The sequence below is a fragment of the Solea senegalensis genome, linkage group LG5 (genome assembly GCF_019176455.1).
Source record: "Solea senegalensis isolate Sse05_10M linkage group LG5, IFAPA_SoseM_1, whole genome shotgun sequence".
NCBI classification, from domain to species: Eukaryota; Metazoa; Chordata; class Actinopteri; order Pleuronectiformes; family Soleidae; genus Solea; species Solea senegalensis.
The window spans coordinates 7,097,418-7,118,392 of NC_058025.1; the positions used below are offsets into that span (position 1 = coordinate 7,097,418).

Sequence of the window (20,975 nt, forward strand, 5' to 3'; positions counted from 1 at the left end):
ATATGTGGACATTTACATTCATGTTATGCAACTGTGATTGGACTTTAATGGAGACCAGGTGACTTGTCACCGCAGGACTGTCACTGTAATGTGTGGCTGTTGCTGATGATAAAGGTCTATGTGCGTGCCGAGGTTTGCATACACACATACTGAGTTTATATATCCTGCTGCAGCATCACAAGGGTTAAACCACAATGTATTTCCTGAGAGGAATAATTCTCTTCCTGAAGCTTTAACAAAAAAAAAGCCTTTAAAGCTTCTTTTTTAGGTGATGATACAGGTATTTGACCATAACTTACAAAAAGACATCTGGTCAATATGTTTTGCTTTATGGTCACAAATCTTCTTTTTTGTAAATACATTATTTTTAATAGTAAATTATGGGCCGCAACCCAGTCAGAACAAAAGCCCTTCCCTCTGTGTGGGTGTGTGGTTATACAGTAATCTTGGTTATTAGGTAAATTGGCCACTCTAACTTGACTGTAGGTGTGAGTGTGAGAGTGAATGGTTGATGGACTGATGACCTGTCCAGGGTGAACCCTGCCTTTTGCCCCATGTCAGCTGGGATTGCCCCCCCCCCATGACCCTCATGTGGACGATAAAGCGATAGAAGATGGATAAGTGGATAAATAACATTTTTCCAATTTTCTTTTCATAACACAACAAAAACAACCTACTTTGTAATTAGAAAATATTATAATCGGTATAGCATTTGAGTGCACTAATTAACCATAAAAATAGGTACAGTATGGGTGAGAGCTACAGTGTGACATGCTGAACAGTATGTGTGAAAACATGAGTCACACTTTCAAAGAATCCCCGATTCTGTTTCAGGATTATGTTAAAAAAAAAAAAAACACTTTTAAGCTGTAAGCGGCACGCGGTGTAAGCTGATTTCACACTTCTTGGCAGGATAATCCGTGGGACTAGTTTTATCCCCACATTGGGATGTGGACGAGCAAACTTGACTTTGTTGATAATGATAAACGACGACGGTGTCTCTTAAATATACATCTTGCTGCACTGGGTGTCACAGTGCCTGCAGTTTCCACTGAGCAAGATTAATAATACATCTGTGTTTATAACACATGACCCAGACCTACAGTACTAGCCCAGAGTACAATATTTGAATTGGCAACAGACAAAAGCTTAACCTTAAGTCGCTTTCCATTCATTGACTTTACAGGATCAGGAGCAGCCGGTTACCACCTACGTATACGGAGCATCTCTCCTGTTTTTTTGAGACTTTGTATAAAAAGAAAAAGTCCTGTATAACTCACAAAGTTAGTTTTCCCCCCATAGATGTGCACATCATTGTGTATAAAAGCCTGGTATAAATATGTATTTGAGTGGGCTGACGCTGTGTCTGCACTGACCTCGGCAGAAAGACGCTCTCCACTACATAGAAGTCTTGCATAAGCACGTCTCTGTCGGGCTTGGAGGTGAGGTTGCCCACTGTGTAGCCAATACCCAGCTGAATGGATCCCTTCAAGGCTGATGACGTGGTCTACATGGAGAGAAAAGAAAAAAATAGAAGGGAAATCATCACGTCAGCTGTTGCTGTTGCAGAAATTACCTAACCTCAACAAGGTTATCATGCAGTTTGTGCTGCTGTTAATTTAGTTGTTTATGTTCAACACATTTTCAAAATGTTACGGATTACATATATATGTGTATATATATATATGTACCAATAATATCACGATACAACTAGGGTTGGGGAAAAACGTCGACTCCTAGATGCAACACAATTCAGATGGGAATCGATTCACAAATGTCTAAATTCAGATTATTCAAATGTTGAATAATCTAAAATAGATGGTACGAAAAGGCATAAGTCACCTGGATGCTTCATGGGGAGAACGTAACAAAGAAACATGGAGCTGAGATACAGTGACGCTTTTTGACTGACACGGCGACCCCGATCAAAACGGGTGAAAGCGATTATGTGATAGACAAATATCGTGATTGTTAAATTTAGAGCACCTTCATTTATAAATTAAATTATCGATATTTGCCCTGGAGTATTGATCATCGTATTGCACGAGAAAGTATGATGATATGTTAACACTTAGAGTTAAGTGTTTTTTTGGAGGGGGTTTGGGCTCCTTGCCTCAGCACCCCTAAAGCCCCTGATGTAGCGTATCGATAGCTGAGTTTATTTTTAGTTCCTATTCACTAATCTTTAAAGAAGTGGAGCATGAAGTGCCCTTACATAAAGAACCTTTCACCAGTTTTTAATACGCGCTGCTGTGACGCACTCTTCTTTCTTAAGAAATACTTTTATAAGCACTGATGTCTTATATTTGGAAAAATGAAAGAAAACATGTGTGACCAGTGCATGGCAGCCGGCCATTGCAGGAGTCAGGACATTATGTGCTGGGGAAGGACATTTATGAGGACTCATGTGACTGAGAAATAAAGGTCGTTTGGACTCGCTGGTTCCCAGCAGCAGCAGCAGCAGCATTCCAAACGTTATGAGAGCAGGTTCACATTCATCACGAGAGTAAAAAAAAACATGCTGTGTGTTCTCTTCTCTTTCATACCTTCTTGTATGTCTTCTCTCTGCTTGTGTTCCATTGCCCTCCCATCCCATTTTCTGTCGTGGTTGACATCTGAAAGCGACACAGAGTCATCAAAGATAAAGATAACATGAGCTGATTTCTTGGCGTTACATAAGTGCAGGCACTGATCTTACCTTGCTTAAGGAAAGGCTTTGCCTGGCAAACAAGACTCAGGGCCACATGTCTTGATTGTCAAGTGTCGATCTGTCAGACCACCCTGCACGAGAGCAGACGCACAATGAGTTGGTGTCACACAATCCTCTACATCAGGGGCCTCAATCTCAAGTGACCTGGGGGCCCCTGAGCATTGAGTGTGGTCAGGACCGGGGCCGGTCAAGTGGAAACACTTTTTCAGAGAAAAGCAACAACAATATTTGTGATGATATTTCACAGAATTTCAAAAGAAAAGTGTATCGGGCCGATACTGGTCAAAATCACGTATAATTCGATACAATCCAAATATCATCTGTTGATTTCTTCTTTATGGGAGAAGAATATTTGCTACATAGTTGGAAGAATTATGTCTTTGAAATGACTTGAAATGACTCAGCAGAAATACAATCAAATGACTGTATCGTTTTCGTAGTATTGTTTAAACCAAACCAATCACTACAACCAATCAGACAAGTGATTTCCACAGATGAGTCAGCAGATTTCTGGTATGGATGAGGTGGTACTTGGTATCTGCAACATTTAAGCTGAGTCATGTTGTTTTAGGCTTTTTATTTCTTCTTTATGGAAGATGAATATTTGTTATACAGTTGGAGAATTACGTCTTTCAAATGACTCGGCACAAATGTGCTTCATCGTTGAAAAGGTCTCAAAAATGACCGATATTGAGTTTGTGATATCGGTATCAGCATTGGACATAAAGTGGTATTGTGGCATCTCTAGTATTTATGATGTAAAATGAGTCTTTGCATTAAAAAACATAGAAGAAATAAGTCATTATAAACTTGATATTAAGTGGTTGGCCATATGGAATCCACTGGAGAGCTGCAGGTTTGAGATGAGTCGAAGAAACAGACTGCACAGATTCCTTAATTAACAGTAAAACAAGAGTTTTTCCTTTTTAGTTTGAGGACATTTTAACGCCCCTGCTCTCCTCTTCATCTCAGTCTGATGGGAGACGAGTCTATTTCTTAACTCTCACTTCTGCTTTAACAGCCCCTTGTGACTCATGAAACGTGCAAATTCATCTGTATTTAACAATTCAACCACTTTCAATTACAAGGAAACAACGTATGTCTATCCATTATTATGCTGAATATTCTTTATTTATTCCATTCCAGGAGGTGAGCTGCTGTGGGAGCACTCCAGCTTCCAGAGTGCACTCACACTAAGACACAGGCTTGACATATTATTTGCTGCGCCACTCGACTGTCTCTGCCTCCCTCCTGTTTCACTTCACTTATTCTTCAGAGAAAACAAAGGCAGAGAGACAAAAGTCAAATAAGAGGTGTGACATAATGTCCTCAGTCTGGCGAGAGAGCGGGGGAAGTGGGGATGCCAACAAAGGAAATGAGATGAATCTTTCTCCAAAAAAAAAAAAACACTGTCTGATAAGCTGTGGCAAAACCTGCAGTCACAATACCACCTGAATATAAATGCACCTGCAGCCTTAATATTGCACAATATCTTTGTAATCAGTGCTGTGGCGCCGTGTCCTCCACTCACCTGCTGTGTGACCAGCAAACACAGTCTGACAACAGAGTGTAATTAAAGAGCGTTTCATGGCACCATATATAAGAATGAAACTATAGCCGTTACAAAGCTGTAGTGTGTTATTTCTTATCAATATCAGCACCACATTCATCGCTCTTACGTTTAAATTTAGTCCTCAGATGAACACATTATCACACACTCCATTCAGATATTAAAGGAATGGAGCTTATCTTCAGGCTGGCTGCTTATCTGTCTGTTGCTATAAACAGAGACATACCACCAAACAAAGGTGCAACACATTTGACTCGCAGCAAACCGCCCCGCAGCTCCGCTCGTGTTTGTTTATGCTCCACTTTTCCACTTTAACCACGACAAACAAACACAGGGACACGGACAACTCGTCTTGTTCTGGTTGTTTACATTGATTGTGAAGACGAATGTACAATATGTCGTCCTCTGGTTGGATCAGTGACGCTCAGGTGTCGTCTGTGGGCAAATAAACCTGCTTCACACCTGATTTATGCCAGTAAAAGTGCTGGGTGAGTTACTTTAAAAAGTAAATTTCTTTTCAAAGTAGTAAAGTCAGCCCAGACCAGCCCTTCCTCCATCAGCTCATTTGCCTCAGCGAGCTTAACACCTCATTCATCTCTAAACCTAAACCCAGCCTCTGAATCCTGTTTTTAGGTCCTTACTGGTCTTAACTGCTAATTTTAGCTCAACATCCATAGAAAATAATGCCAGTTTTGTAAGTTGTGATTGACAGCTGGTATCGTCCAGTAGGTGCCTTGATGTATGAATATTTTTATTTTATTTATATCTTATTGATGTATTTTATTGCCTTGTGTGAGTGTTTTATTTATTATTCTTTACAACACTGTGGTAGTTTTGAAGTGCTTTACAAATAAAGTTGTATTGGATTGGATGTAAACATCCGGTTTAAAATATATTCATTCCATGACACAACATGATTGTCTTTTGGAGTGTTTACATTTTCTCAAATATTGACGAGTCATTGTTACAGTTTGTTTATGGGTGTCTGCTTTTGTGGTCTTGTGTAACAAACCTGGCAACCGAGTGACACCAACACAACTACATGAAGTTTCATTCCAATCCCACAAAAGGACCTAAGACAAGAAGTCAAGTCGGTTGCTATTTTAAGATAACGCTGGTTTACATCTTGGTGGGTTGAAATATTTGATATTCGATAAAATGCATTTCAATGGCTTAATGTAGGTCTAATGCCAGTATTCTTACATTTTAAGGCTCTGTAGTTTTATTAATTGTCATTTTATTGAATTCAGTTGCATGGGACCATGAAGCAGCCCTTACATTGTATGAGTAATACAGTGTCCTTTTGTTAAAAATAAAACTCTAGCACTTCAAAATAACTGTCTGGAAAATCTGGGCAATCGTCTTCTATATTCATACGAGTTGACTTCATCGATTCTTGCAAGAATGACTTTGGGCTTGCTTGAGACTTGAAGGTTAAGACTTGAGACTTGCGTAGTGTGTGACTTACTCCCATCTGTGTCTGCAGTAGCCTGATATTTGTGTAACCAGAGTAGAGTAAAAGTCACTTGGAATGCTGCGGGTCACAAACGATATCCTTGTATCGATAATGCGCTGTGTCATTTTCAGGAAATGCACCTGAGCCATTGTGTGACTGCTCGTAACAGTCCCCTAAACCTGAGGAATGTTAACAAGCCTGGGTGTCAGTGTTATGTAAAAGGGATTGTTTGGATGGACCCTTCTCTCTCTCTCGCCTCCCTCCCTCCCTCCCTCTCTGTCTCACCTGACCCATAACCCAGCTGTAACAGACTGTTTCCAGAACAATCCACGAGGGGCCCACAGCTGCAGTGAACAGCAGCAGGTCTGTTGTTGTTGTTCACCTCTCAACAAAGACAGAGAGAGAGGGAAAGAGGCAGACAGACGGATGGACATGGCGTCCAAACCGTCCGTGTCTTATCGCCGCCACACAAAACCACAGGAGCGTACAAAGGAAAACAAGGGAGTGCACTTATTGTACACTGTTACTCATGTGTAAAACAATACTGTCTGAGCTGCAATCACATCACCCTGTGCTACAAATACCAAAAAAAAATAAAAAAAATGCATCATCATCAAATCAATCAGCCTTTGGTAGCCAGTGAGTGCTTTGTGGTCTGGGGGAGAATCAAATGGGTAATATGATATGTCTGATCAATGGGGGGGAAAAAAGGACAGTGTGTACTTGAAAGTTAAATTTGATTATATCATTTTCGATCTGGGTCATAAAGAGCGGGTATGGGTTCTCTGTTTCTCTGGCTTTGTGAAAGTCCAGCAAGGTCACACAAGGATACTACAACGCCATGTCCATGTAGAGCAGAGGGAAAATATTATAGGAATGAGGAATTATCCTCTGCTGAGACGGAACACTGGAGCCAAGTGGCTGTCAGTTGTGACATCACAAATAAGAATCTCATTTGACCGTTGACGTGCAACCAGAAGACAACAAAGCTCCTGTTGGACAATACCAGCTGTCAATCGCACTGTTGTCTACTTATATGTGCCATACTAAATGGGAACAGGATTTTAAAACAATTGACATTATGTGCTTTTACTATACTATATTACTATAACCTTAATTTATCTACCAGGATGCAACCACTATACTCCCTACACAAACAACATAGATAAAATATGGAAAATATACACAAAAACTACTTAAAATATACGGAGTGTGATATAAAATTGCATAATCAGCAAATGATTCAATGAAATCGATAAAGTGCATTTAGGCAAAACATCTACAGCCATATGTTTCTGCATCCAGTTCATCTAAAAGATAATGTAAAAGTGTTCCCTTGAAATCCTTGGAAGTTTGTGAATTAAAATATAAATAATTCAAGGCCCTTGAAAGTTTTTTGAAAATCGCCACCTAAATAGACATGGGTCATTGAAAGTGCTTGAATTTTGTGCAAGAAGTTCAGTTGACATTTAAGTAAACATCTCCCTTGTTTGTTACGACGCCACCTACTGTTTCATGCCCTGCATTGCTGGATGCACGTAGACAAGGCCTACACAGAACAGAAGTGGAGTCATAATTACAACAGCGGTGTTGTGGACACTGACCGCTGTCTCTCTCCGCCGTTGACTTGAGATTCCTTGCAGAACAATGAGCGAGTAACGAGCCCATGACGTGATGTCTGGGAAATGCAAATTCCAAGATCTCTGTCTCACCAAAAGAAAATGACCAAGACTGACTTTGACCAAGATCCCAAGGACAATGACTTGTCCAGATGCAGAGCGCGCTGCAAATCAATAACAGTGGACACCATGGGTCAAGACGCTTTTAGAAGTTGTCCTCCCATCTTAACCTGTCAGCACATGGGGTCCTAGATTGGTGTCCAATGTTAACAGATTTTGTTTTACTGATGTTGTAAATCGAGTGGAAAGTAGGCTTATATTCTCGTTGACTCACCCCCTAGTGGCTATTAATATATTCTTACTTCCATGTTGTCTTCATCCGGTAACCCTAAAATATTATGTCAAATTTTTTTCCACACAGTTTACGGCTGGAGCTCAGACAAATCCCTTCTAACTGTTTCATCTGCAAAGTGTAAACAGTGTATATTTCTTTCATTATACGGTATCTGTGCACTTGTGAACCACTTTGCATTTGCAACTTCTGCTATTTCCCTCTTCCCTTCCTGAAACGCAACCACCCTTCAAACAAACACACCCGTGTGCAGATCAAACACTGGCTCTGACAGCATATCTTCCTCCACAGTTCTAGGGATATTGCCAAGGGTACCAGTCAGTCAGACGCTGTGCAAGTCAAACAGCCACTCTGTGGCCAAGAAGTCGTCTTGGCAGGGAGCGAGCAGACATGGGCCGTCTGGTATGATAAATATTCAGGTCCAATACATCTGAGCAGTAGACGAAATGTACGACACAGATTCCAGTGGGCAAGGGCGTAGTAACAGGGATGAAGACAGGAAGGAGAATTCCAATAACCCCGGGCTTATTCCATTACAGTTTTGGTCTTTGTGTCTGGTTTTCCGTTTTTTGGTTCCTAGTCAGTTTACTTCCTGTTATGATTCCCCGCCCACCAGTGTGATTAAATCCCGCCCTCATTACTTTCACCTGTATTCAATTAGCCACACTTGCAGTGTATATAGCCTTTCCTCATCTTTCAGTCTCTGCCAGCTTGTCTGCCTAGTTTCATTTTTTGTATGACCCACGCTATTCTCGTTGATTCTGCTTTGTGATTTTAAATACCTTTGCTTTTTTTTCTGACTGCCCAAATGTGTACTGAACTTTTTAAAGGTGAAACTCAAACCAAATCAGGAAAATGAAAGTCCATGTAAAACTGAAAAAACAAAGGTCCAGGTTAGGATTGTGTTCCGGTCATTTTCACTCCTAATAGTGCGCGAGACTCGGTACGACTGGGGGTTGCAACATTCAGCCATGTCTGAGTTTGCATTCAAACTTTTGAATAACGTATTCCCCTCCTCGCCTGAGGCGGCGCTGCATCAAGAATTACTGAAGGAGAAAACAAGACAAACAATGAACAAGAAAACTTCTGTTTCCGCCACATTAGAGCAAAAACATGGAGCTGCATCAAACCCTAGCATTTTTTTTGTTTTTTTTTTGTTGTGTGCAACACTTATGCACTTCAACAACGGGCTCAGCCATTTCTGCCGTCTACCATTCTACACGAGCATATGCTTTGGTTGTGTTTACCCATAATGCCCTGTGTTGCAGTCTGCTTCCTGCATTGGGTTCACTTGAAGCAAACCGAGACATCAGAGTTCAGTTGCACATTCACACCTCTTTCTGAGCAAACAAACGAGGGTTAGATTATGAAGGGCTTAATCTCATCAGCATCAGTGAACCAGTAAACTCATTCCCACAGATTTGAGATAACACCATCAAGTTATACATTAAAACATGTATCCTGTATACATATGTCATTTTCTGCCTTTATTTTTAAAGATTGACATCAGCCGTAGGAAAGAAAAACCATATCCGTCGACCTCACATCATACACATGGGCTCCTGTTTGCTGTTCTTTGCTTCAGTCCCAGGACACTATTGGATTACTGCAGCAGATTTTACACATAATGGAGAATCAATAGAAGAGCAGCAATGCAGAGCGCTGAGGACTGGAGTGCTGGGCTTTTATGACCTTCACAATCCCCGACTGACAGTGAGATGTTAGATAAGCATGGATATCTGGATTTGGATGAATACAATCAAGAAGATGCATGAGGGAGTCAGCTTAGCCTCGGGGCTGCCGAGGATCAGCACCATCAACGTAACAGCTCTGGTCCCTCGCTCACAGAAACTCCTTGTTTTTTTTTGTTTTTTTTTACCAAATATCTATATTCAACAGCCACATGCAGCGTCATATTCAAGATTCAAGGTTTTATTTGCCATGTGGACACGCACGGTTACAGTTTTATGCAGGCTTTTAGTGTCAGCAGTATAAAAGAGAGAGAGAGAGGTGATAAACAGAATAAATAATGAGAGAAAGAAAGGCCGCTATAAAATCGGTACACATAATAAAAATACAGTCAAATACCATAAAATACATTTGTAAGTACAGCAGCATTTGTATGGTAGTTTAAGTGTTTAATTGTGTATTTTTACAAATGTAAAACATATTTACCATATGTAAGTACCATTTACCTTGCATTAGAACATAGGGCAGGTCCAGTATTTAGAATTGAGGGGATCTGTATGTAATTATTACATTCAATGCTTTGAATGTCTGTGCTGAAGAATTTATTAGAAGAAGACAAGTGTTGAAAAAAGTGTTGCGATAAAGAACTCCGAACATTGCACCACAACTGCCGGAAATTATTATTAGAAGAGGAGGATTTTAACATATATATATATATATATGTATATACTCCAGTGATAAGGGGCCTAACCCAAAGCCTGATTGAAACACCTGAATTCAGTACTTAACAGGTGTGTCCGAATACTTAAGTCCATATAGTCTGTCGTTATCAATGTGACTCCACTGTGTAAACACTCACTGTTTGGAGATGTCAGTGTGATGACATCACAGGCTCAGTTACGACGACCGTGTAAAACGGTTGCTTCCGTGAAAATGTGCCATGTTCTGTTATGAATCAAGTGACTCGGAGACAAACATGGAAAGCGTGGGCGCTCCCACACACACACACACACACACACACACACACACGCGCACGTACACACCTGCCGAGCCGAATTGATCAGTCCTATAAAACAAACAAACATCTTCATCCGCGTGAAATGAAAATTAAATTTATGTATGATTTAAATGTTTGCTGCCTTCCACATTTCTCTGAAATTCAAAAGGTTCATTCAAATGTTCATGTTTAAAGACACTTTTACGTGCCATTCCAAGTCTTTTCTACAATCTTTGAAATATCCAAATATCCAAAGATATCCAATTCTTTCAGTTGACGGTAAAATAATCCTCCTCTTTGGTTCATGTAATGAGCCGGCCTGAATTTCACCATGTTTTTGTTCCTGTTGTCTTATTTTTAGCCCAGGTCAGTTTGACTCTGACTCCTGTCTGACTGAAGGGTTACATGCTGTAAACCTACTCTCAATCATATTATTATTGACAATTGAATTTAGTTTTCTTTCCATCCCCCTACTGAGTTTGTGCTCTTCCTCTGTCTCTCTCTGGCTTTGTTCTTATACTGATCCTATCCCTGATTCCAGAGCTTCAACACTACAGCTGAAATACTATTACTATTTACTATATAGCTACTCATCACTGCTAACTAGGGATGTACGATATTGGACTTTTTGCCGATATCCGATATGTCGATATATCGGGAGTGCAGAGGTCATTTAGTCTCTTCTGTAGGGAAATGAACATAGTTTTCATACTTATGTCGCAGCAGACGTGGATATAAAATATCTTTATATTGTGCAAAATAAATAAGCATCAAAATCATAACAGGTGTAGGGGGAGCGAGCATAGAATTCAAGGAGGTAGCAGGTTTTTCAGCCTATTATCTTAGTCATAAGTCATATTGTCGATATCAACAACATTTAGACTAACGAGTATTTGAAGTCCAGATTTAGTAACGCAATCTTTTTTTTCTTCTAATGTCATGTAAACAAATTGACTGAACAATATGTGGGAGATACACAGACTTACATGTGACATGAACAGAAAACATTGAGACGGAGGAGAAACAGAGACGGAGCGAGGGACAACAGACGTGAGGGGACAGAGACAAAGGACAAAAGCTGCGATGGTTTCAAATGTGCTTCACTTGAGATTTCTGTATTGGCCGGCAGGAACACATGAATATTGCTTCACCACGGGGCAATATTTCCGTGAAGAACATTTCAGTTTACAATCACAAGACACACACAGAAACAGAACATGGACTATGTGTGATTTGGTGAGATGACATAAACACAAGGAACTCAGGGGGAGGACTCCGAGGTCTGTGCATTTGTAATTCAGAGAGCGTCTCAGTTCCAGTCTGAACAAGAAGCAGTGAGGAGGAGGAGGAGGAGGAGGAGGAGGTCACCCTCTGTGTCCCTCTGTGTCCCTCTGTGTCCAGCCAGTCACATGATTCGGCCGAGGGAAAGGAGGGTGGGAGGGGTGAGGGACACTCAGATAATTAGTACATCGAGGGGGAAAACAGAGACGACGGTCTCTGAAGACGCAGAAAAAGCAGTGAGTGCCCTAATCTGTGTAACAAGGACAAGGATCATATTACTACAGGATTATTTTTGTCAACCACCGGTGAAAATAATAATAATAATCCTGTAGCAACATGGTTGTGGCTCATTTTAAATTCTTAAAAATCCTAATTTTAAATATGTCATTCATTTCATCACGTTTTAGTTTACTTAACTCAATCAACTTTTTCTAAGTTATAATAAGTAAGTATAACTGATCAACAAATCCATCCCCATGAACGTGAAAATCTACAATATTAACCCTAAATATTTTACTTTTACTTAAAGCTGTAGTGTGTATTTTTAAACAAAAACAAAAAACAATATATAACCAAATGGCCCCTAAATTCAAACTGTTGTCAAATGCGTTCACACGATGCTGACTGAGCCGATCAGTGCCACACAACTCTTTCTGTGTTCCTCAGTACAGCAGTGTTTTGTTTTGAACGTGGCCTGTGACATTCCCACACTGCACACAGAGTGAGTGATGCAACGCATGTCACGACTGTCGGAGTCAAGCTGGGACCACAGCGGCTAAAGCGAGGCGGCCTCACACAGTTGAATTATACGGCTGAAAATGTTCCCGTGACAAGTTTCAGTAATGGATTCTAAAGCTACAAATAAACCTTGTGGTTCAGGACGATTTCACAGTTGTATTTTCATCCTAATCACTATTTTTGATAAAAAGCGATCACACAATGTTGAAAATTCTGGGTCATTTTGGTGAACCACTTAATACGGCCTCAAAGGTCTAACCTAACAAACCTATCTTTATGAGGACATTTTGACCTTGTGTAGACATTTTGTCTGGTCCCCACAACTTTAAAAGGTTGTGTCCTCACTAATACAGTTTTATCAGGCAGTGTTTTGGTGATTACTGAAAAGTATACAGAAGAGGACAGAAGTTCTGCGCTGGAGCTTTTAATGACAAAAGTGAAAGTGAAATCCTTTTTTTATGACCTTTCACAGTCCCCATGCAACACCTCCACAGCCCAATAGTTGGCCACAGAGTCATGAACACAGTTTGGCTCATATCACCATTGACAGAGGCATCGATTGACATTGCAATGCCTTGCTTCGTAATTAACGCTGGGCTCTGCCAAAAGTCCAAAGGTCCTCTTGCTTTTCTTTAAACCACACGGAGGACGAGACTGTGTTTGTTCCAAGACGTTGTCGATGGTGAGCGAAAGGGAGACGGTGGCCCTGCCTTAATCGATCTGAGATAAAGAAGAAGGACGTAGAATTCTCTTTTGTAATCATTTCTGTTCTGTTCTGAGGGGGACACAGAAGGGAGGGAGGGTTGCAGGAGACTCTGAGCACGGCCAAAACAACAACAACAAACATCACAACCTCCACATAATCTGAATTCCTGCAAGGCTGCCAACCTCCTGCCCTGCCAGCAGCCTGCACTCAACCAATCAGCAATCAGAGGAGAACAAGAACGAGGCAGTCGACATTAGAGGTCTCCTTTGGGAGATGTTTTTTTCTTTTCTTTTTTTTTGTCGTCCTTTCAAAAGCTGCTGTTGACATGGGGCCGCGGGGCCCTCGCATTTTGAGGTCGTTAAGATCAAAGCGATAATACTGGGGGAAAAAAAAAATCTGCATCCAGATTCAGATGCTGCAGAAATAAATGAGGGACAAGAAGTTTGTGGAAAGTGTGTCAGGTCACATTAGGATTACATAAGTCCTGTGAATGTGGATCCTTGTGAAAAATACATACATTTTGCTCAAAGAAGATGTTATTGTCACCAAAGTCCAACATTTCCTCTACAGCGACCCCAATATTCTATTTTCACTAAGTTGTGTTTAAGTCATATTTTTTTAACCTCTTTTTATTTATTTTGCCGTTTGTGTGTGTATAATCCATACGTGAATAATAACTGTATAAATAATTTAATTTCTTGTTATTACTTTTATGAAAGAGTATTAGGGCCACATGTTAAAAAAATGAAAGAATAAAATAAATAAAACAGCATGAATTCTGAGAAAAAAAGTCGGAATTCATGTATAAAGTCGTAATATTAGGAGAAATTTTGCTTGAGATCTGACATGTTGGTTGAATAATAATTATGACTTTATTCTCGAAAGATTACAAAAAAGTTTTCTTCAGTTTGGCCCCAAAACTCTGTCATAGAAAATAAAAATGACTTTTTTTCATCATTTTTCATTTTTTCATCTTTGTGAGGTCCAAAATAATATACCAACCTCTTTGTGGGGGACATTTTGTCTGCACCACACAACTTTAAAGAGCTTTGTCAGGGTTAAGACCTGGTTTTAGGGTGAGATTTGTGTTTAGGTTAAAAGTTAGGCATGTAGTTGTGATGGTTAAGGTTAACTTAAGGGGCTATGGAATGTATTATGTCTATGATGTGTCCTCACTAAGATATAAAAACAAGTTTGTGTGTTTGTGTGTACATGTCTTAAATAGGCTGTGTGGACCAATTGTCAAGCAGACCTATCTTTGTGAGGACATTTTGCAAGTGTTGGGGTTAGGGTTAGATTAGAAGCAGCGTGTGTGTGTGTGTGTGCGTGTGTGTGACATTGTATAATTGTGAGGGCAAAATTAATCACAGCATTCCTGATAAAAGAGAGTTAATTATAAAGTTGTGAGTCAGTGGTTTGTGCTGACATGAGTGTGGCCTGGTTGATGAATGAGCACAATAACAGAGATAAGAGAGAAAGAGAGAGAGAGGGCGTAGGTAGAGGTGCGACACACACACACACACACACAAAGGTGTGAAGGTTACAGGTCAATAGAAAATCACTAAAGTTGGTGAAACTGTGTGACAGTGACTCGTCTGGAGTTTATGATGTAATCTAATAATCTGCTTGTGAAGATAGAAAAAAAAAGAGCCACTGATTGAATTAGTCCAACGATCAAATGTTTGGCCGACGAGAAAATTCCAGCGAGTAATTCCTGACGTTGTTTACCCAGCGGTTACCGCTTCACACGCGAAGCTCGTTCACGATGGTCAATATTTGCTTCTCCACATTTTATCAGCAACAACGGCCCGAGTGTTTCGTAAATAATTAACGAGGAATTCAAGTGACCGTCCGTTTAAAACGGGCTTGAACATGACTATTGTGTCATCACACTGAATAAATGAGTTTAAGCCACACTATTTTTAGGCTAGACTAGAAGATACTAGAAGATATCAACTCAAAAACTCACAAATCCAGTTACTTTTTTTAAACCAAACACTTACTGCTTTGATATTTAATAGAATCAACATGACATATTTAGTATGGAATAAACCAAAAATACGACTCGATTAAATTAACCAATTTTACAGGCAAACAATAAAGCAGCACTCGTAACATATACACTGCACAACAAATGACATTTGACATTCAGTTGTTATATATATGCAGTGTATTTAATCCACAAATAAAGAGTAAATGAATTGTTTATTGTGAAAAATGATCCTATTGGTTTTGCTACAGAATAAGAGGTTGACATCAGTGCTGAGCAATATATAGATATTATAAAAATATCACAAGATTGTAGAAGATAATCGTTGACGTTAGGGATGACACGATACCACTTGTACAGTATTTTGTGCCATTTCACGTCATTTAAAAGATTGATTCTTCAACTGTGTAACAAATATTGTAAACATTTTCATTTTAACTGTCATAGTGCACAGTGAAAATGAGATATATAGGATTTTTGGATTGCATAATTTTTATTAGTCCTATATCCGATCCAGTGATTTTTGACCAGTATCAGACCAATATCAACACTGAGTATCGTATCAGCTCGTCGCCTGTTGATATATAATGCTGATTTTTTTTTGGTGGGGGCAATTAGTTTTGCCCATTTCATTTTGTCCCTTCAATCTCATAAAACGTTAGAGTTTAATGACAACAAATGATGCCACAAACACCTGCAGCGATTATTCGCGTTTTGACTCTTAAATGAATCATCAACTATTTTGATAATCAAAACTAAGTTGTTGTTTTTTATATTTTCTGATTTCTTTGCTCCATTTAACAAAAAGAAAATCATTAAAAAACTCAATAGTTTTGGTTTGCGGACAAAAGACATTTGAGAACATCATTATTTCAAGGTTTAGGAAACAATGAGGACGATTTTTCTGACATTTTATGACATTTTATGGACCAAACAAGTACTGGATTCGCTGAGCTCAACAGCTTCATCGGTTATGAAAACAAGCATAGCTGCAGCTCTGTGTCTGCACTGTAGATATTTAAAGTAAAAATAAAAATGGATGAACTAAATAGGAAATTAATTAAGTGAACAAGAATGTGTCAACTTACATATGCAAGTAATCATCAACTAATTCATTTAAAATAACCCACATGATATTAGATTAGAAGAATATACATGACGCTGAATAACTGAGTGTAAACAAAGCGACGTCTCTCCCACAAACACTCACACACGTAAACATTATGAAGTTCCACGTGTTCATTATCGCAACACATCAAGGCATTTTTTTGCCCAAATCTGATTTCGGTTTGGAATGTGCCCGAACCCAACACGAAGCCCCGCCCACCGTGTGCTGATACGAGGCACATGCTCGAGTCAGACTGAAATCACACAGAGAGCCGAGGACTGTGGAAGCCACTGACTTATGTAACTTGTCTTAATAAGCCTCATACGCCTGTTATTTTTGGTCCTCTCACTCCTGGGATCCCATGGTTCAGTGCACAGAGCTGCTCTTTGACCCAAAAAGTCACAAGACGCCACTAAAGAAATGAAAACTCCTACGGCTTTTAATTACTGTGCCACCTTTTCACACGAGGCTCGTTCACCAACAAAAAGGAAACACTAATGTTTGGGTTTTTGAAACGCGGCCGTGTGATTTGATTTCATTTAGTCACAGAGAATCCGATCGAGATAATTGGGATCCTGAATAAACCATAACACCCTGTCATGAGGCGATCTGTCAGAGCCACAGATTTAGGTACAAAACAGACTGACTACACCAACAGGCCACTTTATTAGGCGATGAATCGGTCATTAATCACCAACTCATTTTATAACAATGACTATATTTGGTTTGAGAGTTAAAACAAGTTTTCTGATTTTTCAGCTTCTTAAATGTGACTATTTTTTGGTTTCTTTGCTCCATATAACAAAGAAATCATTAAGAGTATAATAATTTTGGTTTGTGGACAAAACCAGATATTTTAGAACATCATTTCCAGATTTAGGAAACAATGAGGAACATTTTTCAACAACAACCAAACAAGTACTCAATTAATCAAGAAAATAATCAAAATATGAATTGGTTACAACAATTATCATTAGTTGCATTAGTAGCACATTCAGTCACAGGCGGACCAGGTGCCCAGGTGCAAAACATAAGACTAGACTAACTGGTCGCTTTATTAGGTACACCTTTTCTACTGCTTCTTGGCCTTTTTTGAATCTCGGTTGGTTAGATACAGATACAGAAAGCTTATGCCAAAAGGGAAACTATAACATGTTCACTGATCACACATTTATACCACAATAAAAATAAAGCAAAAGTTTGTTAGGAAATGCAATGGTTACATTTCAATACACACAGTAAGAGCAGAGAGGGAAAGGTACAGGTGTATTTAAGTATATCAAAACACATCTTTGCAAATAAATTGGGGGAATTTACACTCACTGGCCACTTTATTAGGTACAAACGCAAACGTTATGGCAACAGCGTGCATTTCGGCATGTAGATATGATCGAGACGAGCTGCTGGAGAATGAGGAAGGACAGTGATTTACGTGACTTTTAAGTGACTGGGATTTTTATACACAGCCATCTCTAGGGTTTAGATAAAATATCCGACAGGTTTGTGATAATGAAAAGATAACACTAACTAAAGTAGCCACTAGTTACAACCAAGGTACACAGGAGACCGTGGACTGAAAACACAACCACTTTTGTCACTTTAGAAAGTGTTCTCTGTGCCTAATAAAATGGTTGGTGAGTGAGTGAGTGTCTATTTTTTTGATTTACTAACTTATTGTTATCGTTGTGTTTTCTCTTCTGCTCTAAATGTCAATATTATTTGTCTTTTTTTGGCTCTTTCTCGGTCGGAAAATATTACATAATGCACAGATGCTGCACAGAAACTCTTCTGACGAGCAAACACATCAGTGCAAGGGCAGTGTGCTGCACAGCCTGTCTGTCTGCTCAGGTCATACTCAAACATGAGATTTGCATGGACAAAGTTTCCCTGTCAAACTTCCTCTGTGGCAGACTGACCGACGTGGCCCCAGCAACCACTGCCACTGCCACTGCCTCCCAGGCAAATGTGAGTGAACAAAGAAAACCACATGCTTTTATTCCTGTGTCACACCACGACCTTGCCCCAAAAAGTCAGGCAGGCGATATTTGCATAATTATTCTTTGTCTCCTTACACAGGTGCATCAAAACTGTGGTCTAACAAAGTGGCCGAGCCTGGGAATTCAGTGTCTCATGGAAAAGTCTGAAGACATTTGAGCATGTGTTGATTCATACTGCTAATTTCACAACTGAACAATCTGTTGATTATGTTCTCGATTATATGGGACAATCGTTTGGTCCATAAGATGTCAGATAATTAGATAATGTCAGGTAATTCTTATTGGTCTGGTACTGGTTTTAAATCACAGTATTGGATATCTGTAAATTGTGAATACTGGTTAAAGCACAGACAGGTTACGTGTACTTTGCCACCGTCATGTGACCAGGATTTGACTCAAGGAGTCACTTCTCATGTGAGCGACTGCATGTGGACTTAATTTAAGGTGAAAGAAAGAAAGAGAGAAAGAAAGAAAGAAAGAAAGAGAGAAAGAAAGAAGAAAAGAGCGAGGTGATAGAATATTGACAGAATATACGTAATAGTTTCATAATAGTAACAATAAGACTTGATTTTGGTTGTAACATTAAATTACACATATATAAGCTTGTTTGGTATTTTAATTACAGCTACACATGTTATTAATTATTTATTTTTACATGCATTTCTTGTCATTACCATGTCAAAACAAGCACTTTACTTTGAAATTCTGTAACCAATTCATATTTGCCATGACGGCGTGGCCAAGAGGCAGATACAAGAAAGTAACGACACAAAAGGGAAAAACGCCACCATATCATACTCCAAGAAAATAACATCTACAATAAATACAGACACATATGTTGAAAAGTCAAAGGCTAAAAGCAAGTGCAATGTTCACTTTCAACGCAAAAACTGAAAAGAACAGCGACCAAAAGGAGGTACAGACTTTGGGGTCAGGGGATAATAAGAATAGAATAAGGAAAATGGTGGTTTAATGTCATCAAATGAAACAAAAAAAATAGTTGCAAGACACAAATAAATGTTTCTCTATTTTAATCCAGCGTTTGTCAGTATAATGACATTGTAGGAGCTCAACAGGTGAACGACCTCATTCTTCCCGAACGACATAAATCATAATCATCGATCTGCTCTTCTATCTTTGGACAGAATAATCAGCTTCACGGTGAACGTTTTGGTAGTGGGACATTTTCAGCAGTGGAGGAACCACCGACGGCCCCCGGCTGCCAAATACCAGGAAGAGAAATGTAGCAGTTCATTGTAAAGAGCGGTGATAACGTGACAGATATCATCGTGGCCATCGAGGCCTGCAAATGAAAAGCAGGCGCACGTCTCACGGCACCGTCTGAGAAAACGTGTCACCTCGCCTCGGTCACCACAGTTAACCCGAGCTTCAAACGGAGCCACTTTCTCCCGCGTGATAACTGCAGCAGCAGCATTTCTCCACACTCATGCACACCATGAGGAGCCAAAGGTCACATTTCCATTGTTGTGCAAGTCGCCGCACACTGGCAGTGGTCCATGAACAAAAGTTTCCAGATTCATCCGTGAAAATTGTCATGATATTTAGGCCTAGATTTTCTTTCTTTTTTTTTTTGTACCAAGAGGCAGTGTTTTTTTATGACATTTGATGACATCTAACAAAGACTGGACAAACATTATAAACATAAGTTAAAAGAGTGAGATAAAAGTGCATGAAATGTATAATAATAGGGCTGTGACTAACGCTTATTTTCTTCAGTAATCGAGAACTCCTTTGTTTCCCCCAAACCTCAAAAATGATGATGTTCTCAAATGTCCACAAACCAGAAATGAATCAGTTTCAGTCAAAACGAAACCTGAACATATTCACATTTAAGAAGCTGAAAAATCAGAACGCTTCTTTTGATTATTGAAAACACTCAAACCCATTAATCAATAATCAAAATAGTTAGTAATCAATTAACAATCGATGCAGCCCTTCATAATAATAAGTAAACAATAGTATAAATGCATGTGGCGAGAATACATCAAATAATAAATTAAACAAAGCTGCTTTTTGTATCCATTCGTTTGTGCAAAGCTAATCTCTTTGATCCAAAATAGTTCATAGACGACTTTCTCTGTCTATCTGTCAAACTATTTATCCTCCAGTGATTTAAAGGGAAATAAATGGAGGGATTCCTAGAATAACTGTGTTCTCACATCACAGGGAGTTCATCACTGAGAGAAGAAGAAAAGAAGGGACAACTTCTGGTAGAAATGACTTCCTTCCTCTTTAAATTAATGTATGACACAGCCGTCAAACATGATGATTGCCTCATTTCCCATTCAAATGGACACATTTCAATTTTTCACAGTAAATTTACCAAACATGGAGAGAGGGTAGGGGGGTTAAAGGTTCAAATCAGCCACATTTCATCTAATTTCACTTTTATAAACTTAAATAAAATAACATAGGTTAAATCATACAATTATTAAATGACATAAACACACTGTGAAGCAGCAGCCCTACAGAACATCTGGATGACTTCTTCTAATCTTCTTATTCTTTTTAGTAAACGCACCTGCATTTTATCTCTCACCTGACAACAACCTGAGAAGTGAGACATGTCTCACACACACTCTGTGTGTGTGTGTGTGTATGTGTGTGTGTACAGTATATACTGTACAGTGTTATGCAGCAAACATTATCTTACCAGCCTGTCGTTTTCTTCCTCAGTGTGTCTGCTGCTGCAGTCCTCTCTCTCTCTCTCACACACACACACACACACACACACACACAGG

General features: G+C 39.4%; 1 protein-coding gene across 1 annotated transcript in view; it reads right to left on the reverse strand.

Moving 5' to 3' along the window:
- Positions 1 to 20,975, reverse strand: part of pip5k1bb (phosphatidylinositol-4-phosphate 5-kinase, type I, beta b) — a 43,719-nt gene extending 22,744 nt beyond the window's left edge. The window contains exons 1-4 of the mRNA XM_044025926.1: positions 20,888 to 20,975; positions 2,699 to 2,781; positions 2,547 to 2,615; positions 1,377 to 1,507 (exon numbers count right to left, since the gene is read on the reverse strand). Of these exons, the coding sequence (XP_043881861.1) occupies positions 1,377 to 1,507; positions 2,547 to 2,615 (200 nt within the window). The 5' untranslated portion in view covers positions 2,699 to 2,781; positions 20,888 to 20,975. The remainder of the gene's footprint in view (positions 1 to 1,376; positions 1,508 to 2,546; positions 2,616 to 2,698; positions 2,782 to 20,887) is intronic.